This window comes from Cervus canadensis, chromosome 12, assembly GCF_019320065.1.
Source record: "Cervus canadensis isolate Bull #8, Minnesota chromosome 12, ASM1932006v1, whole genome shotgun sequence".
Classification (NCBI taxonomy): domain Eukaryota; kingdom Metazoa; phylum Chordata; class Mammalia; order Artiodactyla; family Cervidae; genus Cervus; species Cervus canadensis.
The window spans coordinates 4,436,466-4,453,700 of NC_057397.1; the positions used below are offsets into that span (position 1 = coordinate 4,436,466).

General features: G+C 43.5%; 1 protein-coding gene across 2 annotated transcripts in view; it reads left to right on the forward strand.

Moving 5' to 3' along the window:
• The window catches only part of KHDRBS3 (KH RNA binding domain containing, signal transduction associated 3), a 161,118-nt gene that overhangs the window by 96,037 nt on the left and 47,846 nt on the right, over positions 1-17,235 (forward strand). For both annotated transcript variants that reach the window (XR_006272353.1, XM_043483946.1), the window contains exon 6: positions 7,842-8,037. Coding sequence is in view for 1 of the 2 variants with exons in the window: in XM_043483946.1 (XP_043339881.1) it covers positions 7,842-8,037 (196 nt within the window). In the remaining variant the exon portion in view is untranslated. The remainder of the gene's footprint in view (positions 1-7,841; positions 8,038-17,235) is intronic.

Below are 17,235 nucleotides of genomic sequence, written 5' to 3' on the forward strand. Positions count from 1 at the left end.
GTTGCTTTTTTTCCAGTCTACCCCATGCTGACTGTGATACGTCACTTCAGTCCTTGCAAGGATCCCAGCAGAGAAGTGTCAGGGAAATTAGGATTGACGCCACTCCAGGCAAACTTCCATTTAGTTTTATGTTTTTCTCCACAGGGTTTCTACCCCTTGTTTTGCTGCTGCCTGGATGGTCTGGGTGAGACAGATCTGAGCCCTCAAGGATGCCCCATTCCTTCCACTCTGCAGGACAGCCGGCTGGTTCTGTTTAGCTTTTCCACTGGCCTTGTCTCTGACCCCTCTGGCCCTGACCCCGAGTAGCAGGCAGTGTTCTCTCCTTGCATTTGTTACCAGAGACAGCAGGGGAAAAAAGTGAATACAGCCTGTCTCTCTAGGTAGTAAATACACATTCACCAGTGTTGGATGCTACACGTGGTAGGTTTGTTTCAACTTAGGACATGAGGCTGACCTTGTCAACTCAAGACCTTCTATCAAATGGGGGAAGTTTCAGCTCCGGTCTCTTCACATATCTTGCGTTCCTCTCTCTCTTCTCTTCCTGGATGGCAGTCTCAGGTTAGAGCTTCTGACTGCACTTGCCAGTCTTTGTGCTTTGTGCAGGAGCCTCAGCACATTTGCAGACTTCTGTGAAGAGTGGACCTGTCCTGGGGCCACCGCGGAGATCTGCAGCTTCCAGACGCTGCGTGAACTGTCAGCATGTGGTGATCACTTGTCGTCTTAACATTAGATCCTGCCCCACTGATATTAATGATACCGTGTTTTTATACGGCTGGCACCTCAGTAGCTGCTGATAAATTCTAGCCACAGTCGCGTTGACGAGTGGGCACTACGTAAGTTCTCAACCACGGAATCAGACAGAACGTGATCACCCTCATTTTCACATCAATACTAACCTTCACGTGGTACCTATTCTCTTTTTAAAATGGATTATGAATAATATCATAGATGATGAAGATTGTTTTAATGACAAAAATGATATACCTTTCTCCACAGTAGGGGAAGTTATGAGAAATGTTATCAGGAAAACTGAGTAGTTAAAATATGGGCCATAAATATTTCACCAACATATGACATGATTTACATTAATCTACCAATCTATATTAAAAAGTCCTTTTTTATTATTAAGGAAAGGCTGGAAATAGGAAAAAATGATGATCTATTTCTTTTTATACTAAATTATAAGTTTCCAGTTGGAGAAAAAAGTCGTTAATTTGGGATGGTATATAAATTGTTTGATTCCCTCCTGGATTTGCCTGCTGAGGACCTTGTACCACCTGACCTGTCAGAACTGTCTCGCCCCTGCCTCCTTCCTTCCAACTCTGTGTGTCTACTGTCCATGCCCTTGAAGCCCAGGCGGTGATCAGGACACACGAGCTCCTCGCTGCAGGCAGAGGCTGGAGGACTTTCCCTGGAAATGAGCTTCTCTGCTGTCTTGCCGTAAGCGCAGAACTATCCCCGTGTCCTCAGCACCCCCTGCTCTTCCTCCCTCCTGCTCTCTGAGTTATTACAGCCACACTAGAGTTGATTCAGGAGAGACAGGAGAAAAACCTGTGGTTTCTTTTGAAATCACCTTAGTAGGTTTGGGGAAGGCAAACAACATGGCAAACAATGAGAAAACTTCCAGCTAGAACCTGTCTTGTAAATGCCAGCCTGGAACGGAGCACAGTTCTCCTGGTCACAGCACCAGAGCACCCTGGTTCTTCAAAAGTTTAATCAGTTTTTTTCCTCTTTGAACATGAAGTCAGTTTCTGGTGTTAGGTCATTTAATGTCACATGTTTCCTGAGCTCTTTCTGTGACAGGAAGTGAAGTTACACAGATGGTGACTAAGTCATTGTCCAGCCGTTCAGGGATCATGAGAGGAAAGTCAGAGCAGCGAGTAGTGATGGCAGACTGGCTGAAAAGAGGACGAGGGGTATGAGGAAGAGTGAAGTGAAATAGAAATGAAGATGGGGAGCGTGCACACCGACACACTCAGGAGAGGGAAGTCATCCCACACAGAGGGGCCAGGGCTTGAAAGCAGGGAAAATGGCGCCACATGCCTGGAATTGGGCTGTGGCTACAGGAGAATCACAGTCACCCGGGCCCCTCCTAGTGGGTGGTCTCAGCGGACTTCCCTCACTAAGCCTAGTTTCTTCATCAGTGAAATGAGAACAGAACATTGAGCACACAGTAATTCAAATCCTACTTAATGTTTTTAACTGTCCATTGAAGCTTAGACTATGGGATAATTCCTTTCCTGATTACTCAGAATGACCCCTCACTAAAAATTGAAGTCCTGTAGCACAGATACTTCTTACAGTTTCTCCTCCATCATCAGTTGAGCAGGAGAGTTTTCTTGTCCCTATATGGTCAAGCTGGGTCCACAGATTATTGTTTATGTGTGCAGAGAGCATGTCCTAAGGATCACTAATTTACTGAGCTCACAGGCAGGATGTGGGGCTCATGCCACCACTGTTTCATAATTTGGGGACATGTCTCATGTTTTTGTTGCATGGTTTTGTTGCTCAGCAAGCCTACTTGGTTTTGTGCTTAAGCAAACCTGCTTTCTTGGGAAATCGTTAACTGACAGGAGTCTCCCATATTTTTTTTTATGGATTCTTAGAATCACCTAGTGGGATTAACTGTTTAATTCCTTGTTTTGTCCCTTCACTCTGTCCCTATCAGATGAATCACAGGGGAAGGAAGAGAGATAGCCAGCAGGTTTCATAACAGGTCTGTAACCTCTGGATCCAAGCCACACACAGCAGCACTTGAGAGCTTGCTGGACATGCAGTCTCAGTCCCAGCCTAGACCTCCTGATGTTGACGCTGCCCTGAGACCAGGCCCATGTGCTGTGGGTGTGCAGTACAGTGTGAGAGGAGAAGAGAGCCCAGCCCCATGTGTCAGGATCTGCAGAGGTGCTCCGGGTGAAAGCTGTCCCAGTCCTCTCTTCACAACTTCAGTCTCCCTCGCCCTGGCGGTTTCTTATGTTTAGTCTGAGGGATTGAGACCTTAGGCTACATTTACTTTTACCTTCTGTCTGGCCTCTCATTCCCTTCTCAACCTCTGGCAAGAAAAAAAAATCTCTATGATTACACTTGACTCTTAGAAGCACACACCATCAGAGATGAAGAAATGCTGTCACACGTGTCAGGGATTCTGTGGGAAAGTAAAGCACCCCTCAGGTCATTACTGCGTCAAGGCTGATCCCCGGATGGATCTCAGCAAGGCCTTTTCTCACTGTGACACCGGCTAGACCTTGACTAGATCCACAGGCCCCTGCTATGATCAGCTGTAGGCCCTTCTCTTCCTGAGGCCCAGGCCTTACCCAGCTAATAATGCTGGAGCTGGCTTGAGCTAATTTATCAAATTCATTGTTTTGTTCTGTACTTTTGCTTCTCATAAAATATGTAGACAAAAGCCAAACACTGTGATATACATTTATACCCTTATTCTACCACACTGCATTACTGCTGCTACATGTATAGAAGGTACATAAACGTGCTGCTGCCGAACGTGTAAGATGAGACCTAATGCAAGTTGTGCCTTCTGCTGTCTCTCTCTCCTCACTCTTCGGTCAGCAACCAGAAGGACAGTATTGAGGACAGAGTCCACAGGTGACCACCACTTACTGAGTGCCTGTTTCTGCTTGGGCACTTGATATAGTTGTAACACTCACAACTATTCCACGAGAGCTGGATCTTGTTTACTGGTTCTGTGGATGGAAAGCCCAGGCTCAGCAACCCAGTGATCTCAGGACTAGATCTGAGTATTGAGGCTATTGTGTGTTGAACCCAAAGCATGGGCTTTTTCATCATATCCTAAAACCACTTACTAACATATAAACTAAATAATTAGTTCCTAATGGATCAATAACTTTTTGTATTCATTCAAAGCACGGTTCCCATGGAAAAAAAACTTATTTCAATTATTTTCATATCTGACTTGTAAAACCAGAAATCAACATCACTGTGCTGAAAAATGCAAACACACAGAACCATTACAATCACACACATTCACCAGCTTATGAAACTGTGTACTCAGATAGGTTAGGTTTCTGCTTTTCCATTATCCCTGTTCTGAGCAGTGCAGCACCCAGTCCTATCAATTTGAAGCAACTTTTCAAGTAAAAAATAAACGAGTTCCCATTGATTATCATTATAAATCTCATCTCACAGACGCCTTTTCTGCTCTCACCGCGTGTCATCAATCCTGCCGTTAGCTCTGCCCTGAGCTTGATCTGCAGCACCGGGTGAGCGCGCACGGCGGTGCAGCGGGATGTGCGTGCTGGCCGTGCCTCTGTCATGACTTCCCTCGCCAAGCGCCTTGTACAGCACTAAGGCCGTGCTGCTTCACACCCTTCCTGTGGGGTTTCAGACTCTTAGAGACGAATCTTCAAAGTGTCTTTTGTAGATAAGGGTCCCGAGCTACACGCATCAAATGACTCGTCTGAAACTCTATCACAGGTTCTTTAGTGTGATTCCTAAACCCAGTGGGCACATAACCTCACAGTGTCAGTGCTCATGGGAGAGAATTGTGAGGTTCTTAAATACAAATTTATGTTTTCAACTTAAAAGACCTGAATTTATACAAAGTATTGAATATTTTGTGATTGAATAGTGCCTTGGATGACAGGGGTGGGATATGAGATAAAGAAGCAGGAGCCTTAATTAGTTTGATTATACACAGAGTGACTGACATAGCACAGATGCATCAGATGTATCAGGAGTAGAAACTATTCTCTAATTACACCGAAGATTTTTTAGGTATATAATGGAGATAAAAAGATGAGTAAAACTAAAGATATGATTTCTGTCAATACAGTTCAGAGAGATTGAAATTTGTTTAAGTGGTTTTGAGCAGGAAATGTGTTGAATACTGTGTGTGCCCTGCGCCATTTTTCCTTCCCCATAACACCAGGAAAAGAGCTCTTACGGTTGAGGAAACTGTGCCGGGAAGTTCAGACCCTTGATGCGTTTGAATGTTAACTGGAGGGCAGGTTAAATAACCACAGTCAGGAATTGCATTCAGATCTGAATCCAGCGTCCTTCTTCTTGACCACCAATTTTACTGCACCAATTTTTATGGCCTAGTATTTAAATATATATATATATACACATATATATATATATATCTAATTTACAATACTTAACAAATGGATGGATAACACAGGTTCCCTAAAGGTGAAAGTCATATTTTTTTTTTCATGATTTTGACAGTTTTGAGGAGTACCAATCAGGTTCTTTGTAAAATGTTCCTTGTTTGGGATTTGTCTAATATTTTTCAGATTAGCCCAGGCTTATTAGTTTGGGGAACAAAAACCATAGGGTAAATAGATATTTTTATTATGTCATATCATGGAAACATACTATTTGCATGGCTTATCACTGTTAGCCACTTACCAAAATTTCAGTTATTCATTGCAGTTTATAGCAAAGCAGTTGACTTACGAACTTTGTATTCCAAGACTGTGTTTCATGTGCTTATTAGTTCTGGTTTACTGTTTGCTTGTATAGTTGCTTTTTTTTATCTTGATCTGGGTGGTTCTTTGGAAACTTTTACAGAGAAATGATGTCACCTGCAAACAAAGTTTTGTTTCTTCGTCCACAGTCTTGAAAGTTTTATTTCCTTTTTGTGCCTCATTAAGTTAGGTAGGACTTCTAATACAATAGGAATGGTGAGGCTGGACATCCATGCCTTCTTCCTAATCTTAAGGGGAAGCATTCAATCTCTCACCATTTGATGTGTTATTAGTTGTAGGTTTTTTGTAGATGTTCTTTTTTAACCTGAGTGAATATATATCCATTTGCTGAGATTTTTTTAAATCATGAATGACCTTGTATTTCATTGAATGCTGCTTGATCTTAAGGTTTGATCTTAAGATTTTTCTTCTTAAGCCTTCTTAGTGTGATGGATGGATCACATTGATTCTCATTAATGTTGAAGCAACCTTCAAGTGAAAGTCGCTCAGTTGTGTCCAGCTTTTTGCGACCCCATGGACTATATAGTCCATGGAATTCTCCAGGCCAGAATACTGAAGTGGGTAGCCATTCCCTTTTCCAGGGGATCTTCACAACCCAGGGATCAAACCCAGGTCTCCTGTGTTGTAGGCAGATTCTTTACCAGCTGAGCTATCAGTTGAAGTAGGCTTGCATACTTGGAATAAGTCTTACTTGGTCGTGATGTGTTTAATATATTATTAAATTCAATTTGCTTCTATTTTTTAGGATTTTTGCATCTTTGTTCATGGGAGATACTGATTTATAAATTTTTATTTCCATTTTATAATATCTTTAATGTCTTTTGTTTCTCCTTGGACCGCACGTCTCTTCCTCTGGAGGTCAGAGACCACCTAGCCCAGCCCTGTCACCCTTCTCAGCCTCCCTGTCTCCCAACACCTTGGCCAGTCGTGTTGGACTTAGAAAAAAAATTCTTGGGAGACACCTCCTGTGATAGGTCCCCATGAGGGCTCAAGGCCAGGTTGGGGCCGGTCACTTTTGTAACCCCTGGTGGCTCAGGCCAGGCCCAGCCTGTAATGCAGAAGTAATTTTCAGGAGGCATTTCCAAGGACCAGCTGCGGGGAACGTGTTGGGAGAGGTTCCCTCTGATTTTACTTCCTGGTAGAGAATGTGGAAAACTGATACAATTTCTTCTCAGTATTTGATAGATTTTGCCAGTGAATCCTCTGGATCTGATGCTTTCTTTTTTGAAAGATTATTATCAATTAAATTTCTTTTTTGAAAGATTATTATCAAATAAATTTCTTTAATAAATACATTTGTGTATTTCGAGGAATTAATCCAGTTCACCTAAATTAACAAATATGTGGGCCTAGAGTTGTTCGTAATCTTCCTGTTTTTATCTTTAATGTCCTTGAGATCAGTAGTGTGACCCCCTCTTTCATTTCTGATATTTTTTTCCTTGTTTAGCCTGTCTAGAGGTTTGTTAATTATATTGATCCTTTCAAAGAGTTGGCTTTTGGTTTTGTTAATTTTCTCTGTTTTTTGTGAGATTTGCATTTTCAGCTGTGTATTCACTATTCTAGTCAAACTAAAGAAGAAGGAGAGAACTGGTGTACAGGCAGCCACATCAGCTGCTCTGTTCTCCTTGTTTGCAGGACGTTGTCCACAGGAGGTAGGCCTGGCTGGGCCTGTATTTTCCAGTAGAGCTAAATGTCTGTCCTCATTTCTTCATAGGACTTGCACCCTTGCTCAGGTTTTGGCTGCCTCCTTCCTTCTTCTCTTGACTTGAAGTCTCATATTTTATGTTAGAAATACATGACTATGTTGCATTCTACTTCAGAAAATATGTTTCTTTCACTTGAGAACTGTGCTTTCCATCCTGTGTAGTAGATATGTTATTTGAGAAAGTCCATTCTGTTCCCTCTCTTCTGGAATCTGGTGTGTATTTTGGTCCTGGGTTTGCCGTCTGTGTGTTCTCAGCCAGCCATAAGATCCCTGCGGGGCTCTGTTTTCTTGTCCACAGTCGGGCCAGTAAGGCCCAGGTCGCAGTGTTGGAGTGAGGACTGGCTGAGACTGGTGGGGCGTGATGGCCCCAGGGGATGCAGCCTCCCCGGATGTCAGCTTCCTGTTCTGGGTCCCAAAGAGGAACCAATGCTGGGGCTTCTTTGACGTTACCATGTTTATTATCACTGGACTAGGTGCTTGAATGATTGAAGTTCCTTTCTTTAGGTAGATAATCTGTTCCTGACTTGCTTTAGTTTTTTCTTTGCATATAGTGTCCTTATTTCTTTTTACAGATTTATGGAACATTGATTTTCATGAGGTGTTAGTGCATGTGAACACTGGAATACTGGAGAACACCATGCAAATTCTTAATGTGACTTTCTTGCTTGTAGGGGCAGGGGAGGAGTCTCAGCCCGGCCGGTGGGAGTCGGGGTACCACGGGGGACGCCAGCTTCCAGGGGCGTCCTCTCCACCCGAGGGCCAGTGAGTCGCGGAAGAGGACTACTCACTCCCAGAGCACGAGGAGTGCCCCCAACTGGGTACAGACCTCCACTGCCGCCCCCGACGCAGGAGACCTATGGAGACTATGTAAGTGAAGGTGCTTTAATGGCCTGTGATGCAGACAGTGTCAGGCGTGGTGACCAGTATCCCTCACCCTGCTCAAATTGAGCTCTTTAGCATTTACTGAGTGCTAAATAAGTACTTGGTATCAGAGACACAGAAAATGTGAAAGAAATAACCTTCTTTGTCAAATAACTATGGCGGTGAATTTGGGTGGTGGGGAGGCTCAAGCCTAGGACCGAGGAGACGTGCTGGCAGGCTGTCACACAGGCTTGTGACACAGCGTTCATCCACTACAGGTTGCCTCTGAGTGATTCAGTCCTTTAAAAAATAATTGCCTGCATATAACAAGTCGTTTTTACCCTTAAGTGTTTCCTCTTAGACTCTGCTGCTGAATATGGATTCTTAGTGGAAATTCTTTTTCAGTGAAGAAAATAAAAGTTTCTAGTTTTTTTAATTAATGCAAATCAGTTTTTCCATTTATCATTCAGTAATTCTTTGATACGGTCCACAGACTTACTTAACATAAGAGAAAGAAAATACATCCATGGAAAATGGGCAGCAGGGGGTGGGAGCATTGGTTTCTTTAACAAGAATACAGAACCCCTGGGATTCTTTCTATGACTTTCTATTTTAACATAAAGTAGGAAAATAAGTACTGGATAGATGTGTCATATTAGTCATTGAAAGTATTAATATTAAAAGAAGATTATATCAACCGTTGTCAAAGAAAGGGAAGCAGTGCCAGTCCTCCGGTTCCCAAAGCACTAGATTTCCACGTTGGCCTTAATTGAGGTCTCCTGCTTGGAGCTCAGCACCTCTTTGCACAGTTTCTGGAAGTCTGACATAATCCCTGGCCACAGACAACTTCTTCCGTGTCATCTGCAGCCACTGGAAAGATCTGAGCCCTTGTCCTGGTCACCTTGAACTTCTGGTAGCTCCTTAAGTGTACTGAGTCCCCTTAGGCTTCCAGAGCTCTGCTCACGCAGCGGTCTCTGCCTTGAGAGCGCCTCTCTGTCCTCGGAGCGTTTCCTGTCTGTCCTTGCAGATTCAGGTCAGCTGTTACTGGTGCCTACCCGCTGGGTGTCCCCACAGCCTCCCGCTGGACTGGGTGCTGAGGGTAAGGGCCGAGAGCTGTGCCCCCTTATACTCCGCAGAGACGGTGCACTGGGAGCTCAGTGAAGTATACTTTAAACATAAATTCATTATGGACAGTTTCACCACTTGGCCATTCAGTTGGGGAAGGACGGGCCTCTGTCTCATCTCTGTGTTCCTTACAGTTGGATGTGGTCCTGTTTGCTAGTCTTCTTACCAAACTGGCAGTTGGGCCTCACACTCACCCACAAGGGCTGAGTCTTGTGAGGGTGGCAGAGACTGTTGTGAAGGGAAGCAAATGTTGTAAAATTCCTTTGAGGTAGCCTGGTGTCTGCTCTTTGCCACCTCAGCGTCCCTGGAGACCTCGTAGGCTTGACTGCTGTAGACGTGCTGGATGGCGTCTTCATCATCATCGGGCCGTTGTGTGGATCCTGACCCCGCTGTGCCGTAACATGGGATGAGTCGGGAGGGGACTTAGCTTTGTTGGCTTCATAATCTGCCTGTTTCAGAAAGACCTAGTGCCTTCTTTCCATACATTAATTCATCTTTCTACTCAACGAGATGGATCGAATTCCTACAGTGTGAACCAGACGCACGTGTGTGTGTCTAAATGTTTACTCTAGTGAGTCTTGAGTGAAATTAGATGAATACAAGTAGAAATTTCTTGAAAGATTAAAGTTTAGGGGAGCAAAAGGGAAAGAAATTCAAGGCACTTGGTTTTCTAAGCTTAATTCTGCTATTTGTTGATAAATGATGGGAAAAGCACTGAAACAATTGACTTGCAAATATTCTGTTAATAACCCCTGTTCCTATCCACTGCAACAGGGAGGGGATAGTGGCCTCCCCAGAGGAACCCGCATGTCCTTTCAGGAGCAGATGAGGGTGGAGGCTCTGAAGGAGGATGGAGCCTTCACTGGGTGAGCCCACACTCACGCCTGGCTTTCCCCAGACATTCAGTGTAATTCCTGAGGCTGCATTTCCCACCCAGGGCCTTCCTTATGCTGCCTGACCACAGAGTGGCCTTTAGAGAGCAGATGGCCACGCTGGTGGTCCTGGATATAATTGGCCATTGGTCTTAACCTTTTGAGATTCTAAAGGTTACTTACACTGGCTGCTTAGCTTTGCAGCATGGGAAGGGAAAAAGTATTCTTTTTTGTTTGTTTGCTTGCTTATTTCTAGGATTTTCGATCAGGTGGGTATACTACAGGATATCCAACTTAGAAAAAGCTGGATTCTCTAACCTCCCAAGTGGGTATTCATTCTTGTGACAAGTGGGAAACTTGAAAGTGGTCTCCTTAGAGTATACTAAAGTAATTACTCCATTGATGGAATAATCATAAATTAGACTCTAAATCCCATGAGAGTAGGGATCCGCCCCCCCCAACACACACACCCTGTTCACACCTTTGTATTCTCAGTTCAGTTCAGTCACTCAGTTGTGACTGAGTCACTTTGCTCCCCCATGGACTGTAGCACACCAGGCTTCCCTGTCCTTCACTGTCGGCCAGAGCCTGCTCAAACTCATGTCCATCGAGTCGGTGATGCCATCCAGCCATCTCATCCTCTGTCATCCCCTTCTCCTCCCGCCTTCAATCTTTCCCAGCGTCAGGGTCTTTTCCAGTGAGTCAGTTCTTCGCATTAGGTAGCCAAAGTACTGGAGTTTCAGCTTCAGCATCAGAATATCATTTATATTCTCAGCACCTAGTATGATGGCCAGCACATAGTTAGTCCTTAATAAATATTTGCAGAAAGAATCAACATTCTCAAGACTGAATTTTTTTAATTGCCACCTGTGGGGGACCCACCCCAAACTCTTTGTTGATTTTCATCTCTTAGCAGTTTATATCTAACTTGTTAGCAGTGTTGTGCAGTCTTCACTTAGTATATGTCTGTTTCTCAGAAGATAGTAGACTTTCCAGGAAAAGCATCATGTATCTTAGTCAGTTCATAGTCTCACTGGCACATTGTAAGCTCTCAGTGAATGTTTACTGGACTAGACAGCCCTGCACAGAGACCTGGTAAGTTTTCCCAGTGAAAGTTGCCATTGATCTTTTCCAAGCCAATTGCTGTAATCATCCCATGGGAAGAGTATGATAGCTGGCATTTGAAAAAAGATCGTCCCTTCATCATTCTCGTCTTCTAGGGTTAGGAGGGCAGTTGCAGATTACAGAGGTGGAAGGCTGATTCTGTGTAACTCCTGAAAATCACAGAATCACGTATTATAAATCTGATCTGAGCATAAGAATGAACTTTCAAGAAGGATGTAACATTTAATGAGAAACTGCTCTCCATGAGGTACCATCTTGCATGTTGTGCCATCTTGTTCTCACAGCCACTCAGAGGTATTGTGGTCCTGTTGTTAAGGTGTGGAGAGTTGTGTCTTTTCCCACGTCACAGGGTGGAGAGAGGGCGCAGACGGGGATCCACGACTCAGGGCCTGTGTTCTGTCTTGAGCAGCCAGTGCTGGATTGAGACCAGGCTCTACGAGCTGGCAGAGTCAGGTCCCCTCATCTTTCAGGAAAGTGCCACAGGCCCCGCACACTGCTCCCCGTGGAGGTGCAGTGAGGGAGATCAGGTCACCTCTGTGGCCCCTTCAGTTTACTCATTCTCTGGTTATCAGCTGCCTTCAGTAGGGAAAGGGAAACTGAAGACCAGTGAGACGAATGGGATGGGGTTAGGACTTAAAAAAAAAAATAAGGCATTATTATATGTATTGGCAAAAAATTGAACCAGCATTTTCACTTTAGGAATTTCTGGGCGTCTGTATCTCTAAAAAAGGCTTGTCATTCCTTTAGAACTCAAAAATGTAATTTTTAATGATTTCCTTGAAATACATTTGTGGTAACAAATGTTCTTTTTGTATAGAACTTGCTGGTTATATCTGACCCATGTGATTTATTTATTTTAATTTTCATTTAACATTTAGTATCTGAGGCCATTATTTCCAGAATAAAAGATGCAAGGAAGTCCTATCAGTTGCCTATTTAAATAAAAAAGAGATGAAACCCTGTTCTTTTAATCCTGCCACAACTGGTGCTTTTTTTTGAGAAACTATATATTTCAGTCCTTAGAATACTCAGTGTTCTTCAGATTATGTGTACTAAAATAAAGGTATTCCAGTGCAGTTTTAGGCCCAAGAAAAACTCAATTTACAATATATGTTAAAATTATTTTTATTAAATAGTTACCCATTATAAAAGTGGGCATAATAGTATGCATATTATGAAAGTGTTTCCTCTTAGCCCAAGCAAGAAAGCCTGATAATGTAAAAGTGTTTTCTTGTCGAAATGTGTCTATTGAAATTGGACTGATTTTTCTCAAGGTGAGTTGGTGAAAATGATCATTTATGATGTCATCTGGGCAGCTGTTCTTCATCAGAGTCACCGTCACAGATATCCCCTGAGCGTGTGTCACTGAGAAGAACCTCTGTTAGCAAATAAGTCTGATGGTGAGAACAGTATTGTCACTAAAGCATATAGAACTCACAGTGGCCATGTGAATAGCAGAGGTTAACCATCTCCGTGAACACTGGTCTTCTAAGAATAACTCAAAGAATGCAGTGCAATTCAACGTAGTTAGCTTTTTTCCAAAAAGGAAGAAAATGGATAATGGATGTGTTTTCAGTCATTTGAGTATAAATTGGGGCTTTCTGCTCCACTTTTAACTTAGTAAAATCAGGCATAATTACAGTAACTTCTCATCTCTTTTTTGAGGACAAGAAGCAGTTTTTTCCCAAAATGACATTGATTCATTACTTATGTCCAAATAATTAAATAACTGACAAATAATTAGTATAACCCAGAATCTATTCAATGAGAACACTTTAACAATTCAAAATGTTGGTATCATTACACAAAAGGACCTGTTTGATGCTTCCTGGCAGAGTCCAATTTACATATGAATCTCTAAAGGGAGATCCATTTTGATGAATTGCTTTAGGTTCCACACACAAAGAAAACATAGAGTACAGAGGGCCCTCCATATCTGCAGGTTCAACCAACTACTAATGGAACATTTTTTTTTTAATTCCAGAAATTTCTAAAATTGAAGTAAAACTTGAATTTGCCACATGTAGGCAATTATTTAAATAGTATTTACATTGCATTAGGTATTATAAATAATCCAGAGATGATTTAAGGTACAAGGATGGGGTAGGTAGGTGTTACGCAGATATAGGAGCTTGAGCACCTGTGGGTTTTGGATCCAAGGGGGTCCTGGAACCAGCTCCTCGTGGCTACTGAGGGCCGACTGTTCCCTGGACACTCAGTCTGGTCACTTTATTTATCGTCTCTGAAGTCCTGTGCATGTCTATCCTGTCCCCTGACATTTGCGGATGAGTAGCCACCCCTCTGACCCTCTGTAGGGTCCCTTCCTGTTTTCCTCTCCGCGGCGCCTACAGCTCGGTGGAGGCTGAGGTGCAGCCCCCAGAGCCCAGGTGAGGGAACCCAGCGCCCAGGATCGCGTGCTTCCGTCTTCACTCCCTGCGTTCTCACAGTAGACACAGCTCACTTCCCCATAAGTAACAGGTCACCTCCATCACAGCGGCTTCCGGGAAGACGCCGTCCTCCTGCATCACAGCTCGTGCTGTGACGACGTCCTCTCACAGAGCCCGCACCTTCCACACCTAGCAGTTAGCTGTCCATGTGTTTTCTCACGTCTGACTTCTCACAGACCTTAAATCTGTGTTACTCTTACTCCTACCACCTCACATATAGTAGTCCCTCAGTAAACGCTGGTTGTTGAGATGGATGGCCAGATGTGGCTGGATAGATGGACAGACAGACGATTGTCATCGCCTCCTCAGTCTCACCTTTGCTTGTGGTCCTGCCCTCCCCCTGGGTCCTTCCCTTAAGTAATGTGTTTTTCATATTACTTCTAGTCTGTACTTTCTGGCATCTAAAGCCTGATTGATACTACTGCTCGGCCATCCCTGGAGCGTGAGAACTAGTTTAGAAGTTTAGGAGGATAAAGTTGAGATTCTTCTGAGTGGTGTCTGAAGACTTTCTCGACAGCATCTTCAGCCTCTTAACTCCCTTTCCTTCCCACATTATCATTTTATTTCCATCGATCCCTCCACGGCAGTTCCTTAAACATAACAGGACTTGAACTGTGTGGCTTTGTACGTGCTCTTGGGTCTCTTCGAATGCCTTTTCTTGTTCTGTCCCTACCAGTTCTTGTTACTGTTTATTCTTCAGTCATGAAGCCTTCCTGGTCCTCATCAGGCATAGGCAGCAGCATCCTGGGTGCCCTGAAACCTGCCTCAGAGTCAACTTACTTGTCTTTGTCCCCGGTAGACTGGATTTCTTCAGGGCAGGGACTACATCATTTTTTAAAACATTAGTTTGCCCAGAGCCTATCATGACGTCTGATATTTTGGAGCTACTAAATAAACATGAGGTTGACTTTTACTAATGCCAACTACCTCTGTCATTCCATGTGTCATGCACACTGTTAAACATACTTCTATCATGAAGTCAATTGTAGCAAACATTTAATATGAACTAATAAATATGAAAGACAATGCAGTTTAATTAAAATACTATTATTCTGAGATGTAAAATACTCAGTTTCTAATCCTTTTTATTGTCTACATCACTATTTCTGTGTAAACTAACCTTTTTGGTTTCTTCATCTGCAAAATGCAGGTATTTTACCTATAAATCAGAAGGATGGACCAGATGCTGTTCTAACATCTTTTCCAACTTTAAAATTCTGTAATTGATTGTTTTCTGAAACTGACTTGCTTTCCACTGTCACCCTAAACATGTTCTTTTAATAAGAAACTGTATTTTCATCAAATGGAAATCTTGATACTGAAAAGAGGGTCATAGAATAAACAAAGCAAGCATTCTAATGAGAGAAACAAACTAAAGGTGAATGGCTATGAATCTTTCAAATTCTGAAACAAATTTTGAAAAATAATTTTAAAAATGAAATCTTTTTTCAAGTGCAAACTCACCTCTCAAGATGTATAAACTAAAATTGTCTTAGAAATTTTAATCATATAATTTTCCCCCTCATTTCATTATGATTGTGTCAGCCATCTATTCATAGGAGGTGTTTACCATTCACTAACATCCCTTGCTATCGTAATGTTGTGTGATCATTCTAAGCTTTTGAGCCTGAGCTGATGGGTTAATCACCTTTAAACATACGTACGGTGGAGCGTTCTCGATGAAGGTGTACGAGTTCATCAGACTATGAAAGCTCTTTCAGGTACTTGATATGCTCTGATTACCCAGCTGTATGATGTTTACTGAACAGAATGTGGAATTATCCGCAAACCACCCCATCTGGTGTGGGAGTGCCACCTTGAGCACGGTGTGGGGTGGCTGGCACACGGAGGGACTTGCGTGTGTGAGAGGAGGAGACGCAGGCTCCTCGAGGCTGCGGGGGTGTAGGGAGTAGCAGAACCAGTTCGCCTGAGCAGAGCGCCCGGCGCTCTTCCCTGAAGGCCCTCTGCTCAGGCCCTGTGTGTGGACGATCGGATGTGCGGCGGGGCACGCTGCTGCCCCCTCCCCACAGCACTACCCAGGCAGTAGGGAGGAAGGGCGTTCTGGCCTGCACTGTGCCAGGACAGGCACCCGTCCCATGGCCTGTGCGCTGGAAAGGGGGTGAGCTGAGATCGCATCCCAGGCTCCCTAACCCGGAGTCTGAAGCTTTTATCCATAGTGTTCTAACTTGTATAATGTCATGACTTAGAAAGAAGGAGGAAATAGATGAGGAAAGAGAAGAAGCGCCAGAACTGGCAGCCCAGTCACAACTGTGTCAGCACCTCCCTCGCCGTGGGCCTTCCAAGGCGATGGCCGATCACAACTGTGTCAGCACCTCCCTCGCCGTGGGCCTTCCAAGGCGATGGCCGATCACAACTGTGTCAGCACCTCCCTCGCCGTGGGCCTTCCAAGGCGATGGCCGATCACAACTGTGTCAGCACCTCCCTCGCCGTGGGCCTTCCAAGGCGATGGCCTGTCTCACTACTGCAGAGATTCCCGAGCTTTCTAGGTGCTTCTCTGTGAGCGCATCAACTCACTGCTTTAATTTATTATATGTTTAGAAGGACAGCACCTGATGCAGATGGTTTCACTTGGAAACCATCAGAGAAGTATAGAATAGTACTCTTCTGTCTTCTAGTATTTTTCTGACTCAGTAAAGACAGAAAAACAGAGTACTCTTCAACTTCTAGAAGTTGATGGAAGAAAAGGAAGCTGCCATTTGTTGGGTATTTACAGAACATGTTAGTGTGCTGGGCACTTTACTCTATATCATCTTATTTAGTCCTCACTTCATCCCCGTGAAGTGATCTCCAGGCAGTTGAGAGAAGATAGCTAATTTTTCCTAAATCACACTTCTAGTTAGTGATAAAACCCACATGCCCTTACTTCCTCACAAGCACGTTTCTCAGCTGTTTGCATGGATCTGTCATATCCGGAAAACACCACCATGAGTTAACACTTCCTAGTGGCATGCCACTGGTCTGGGCAGAGCTGGAATGTAAAGCCGGGCAGTCTGGCTTGAGAGCCTCACTCTTAGCCAAGACCCAGTGCTTCCTGGACAAGCCAGTTTCATCTAATTTAAAACTCTGTATTTGCAAACAGAGGAATTATCAAATGAAGGGGAAAATTATTTCATCACTTCAGACATACGGGTTGTTATATGAAACTTACTAGAGCAAGCAGTCCATGACTGAGTAATTTACTGGTGTCACTAGTTCTTCTGCAACTAGTATTTCCTCATGGGACTTCTTATGTTGGTTAACCTAACCCAGGTTTGAAGAGTCATAGAGACAGTTTGAATGGGAGAAACCTAAACTTTGTGTTGTACATGTAGGCCACCTTTTCTGCCTATTCTCTAGATCAGGCTCATTAAAGCTGTAGAAGAAACTTGTCTCCAGAAAACACTACACAGACAGTGTCCTTGTCTGTAAAATGGCACCACGGGGAACACTGTTTTTCCATCTGCCCAAAGAATAAACCCTTCTGAAGTATAGTCAATTAGGAACATCAGTGAAAGCCTTTAGGGAAAAACCAAATATATCTTTAAAATGTACATGTCATTTTTTAATATAGCTTTTGTTTAAAGACTCAGTGAAAGCATTCCTCATTCTTCTGAGAGCTCACCTGAAGTTTTAAT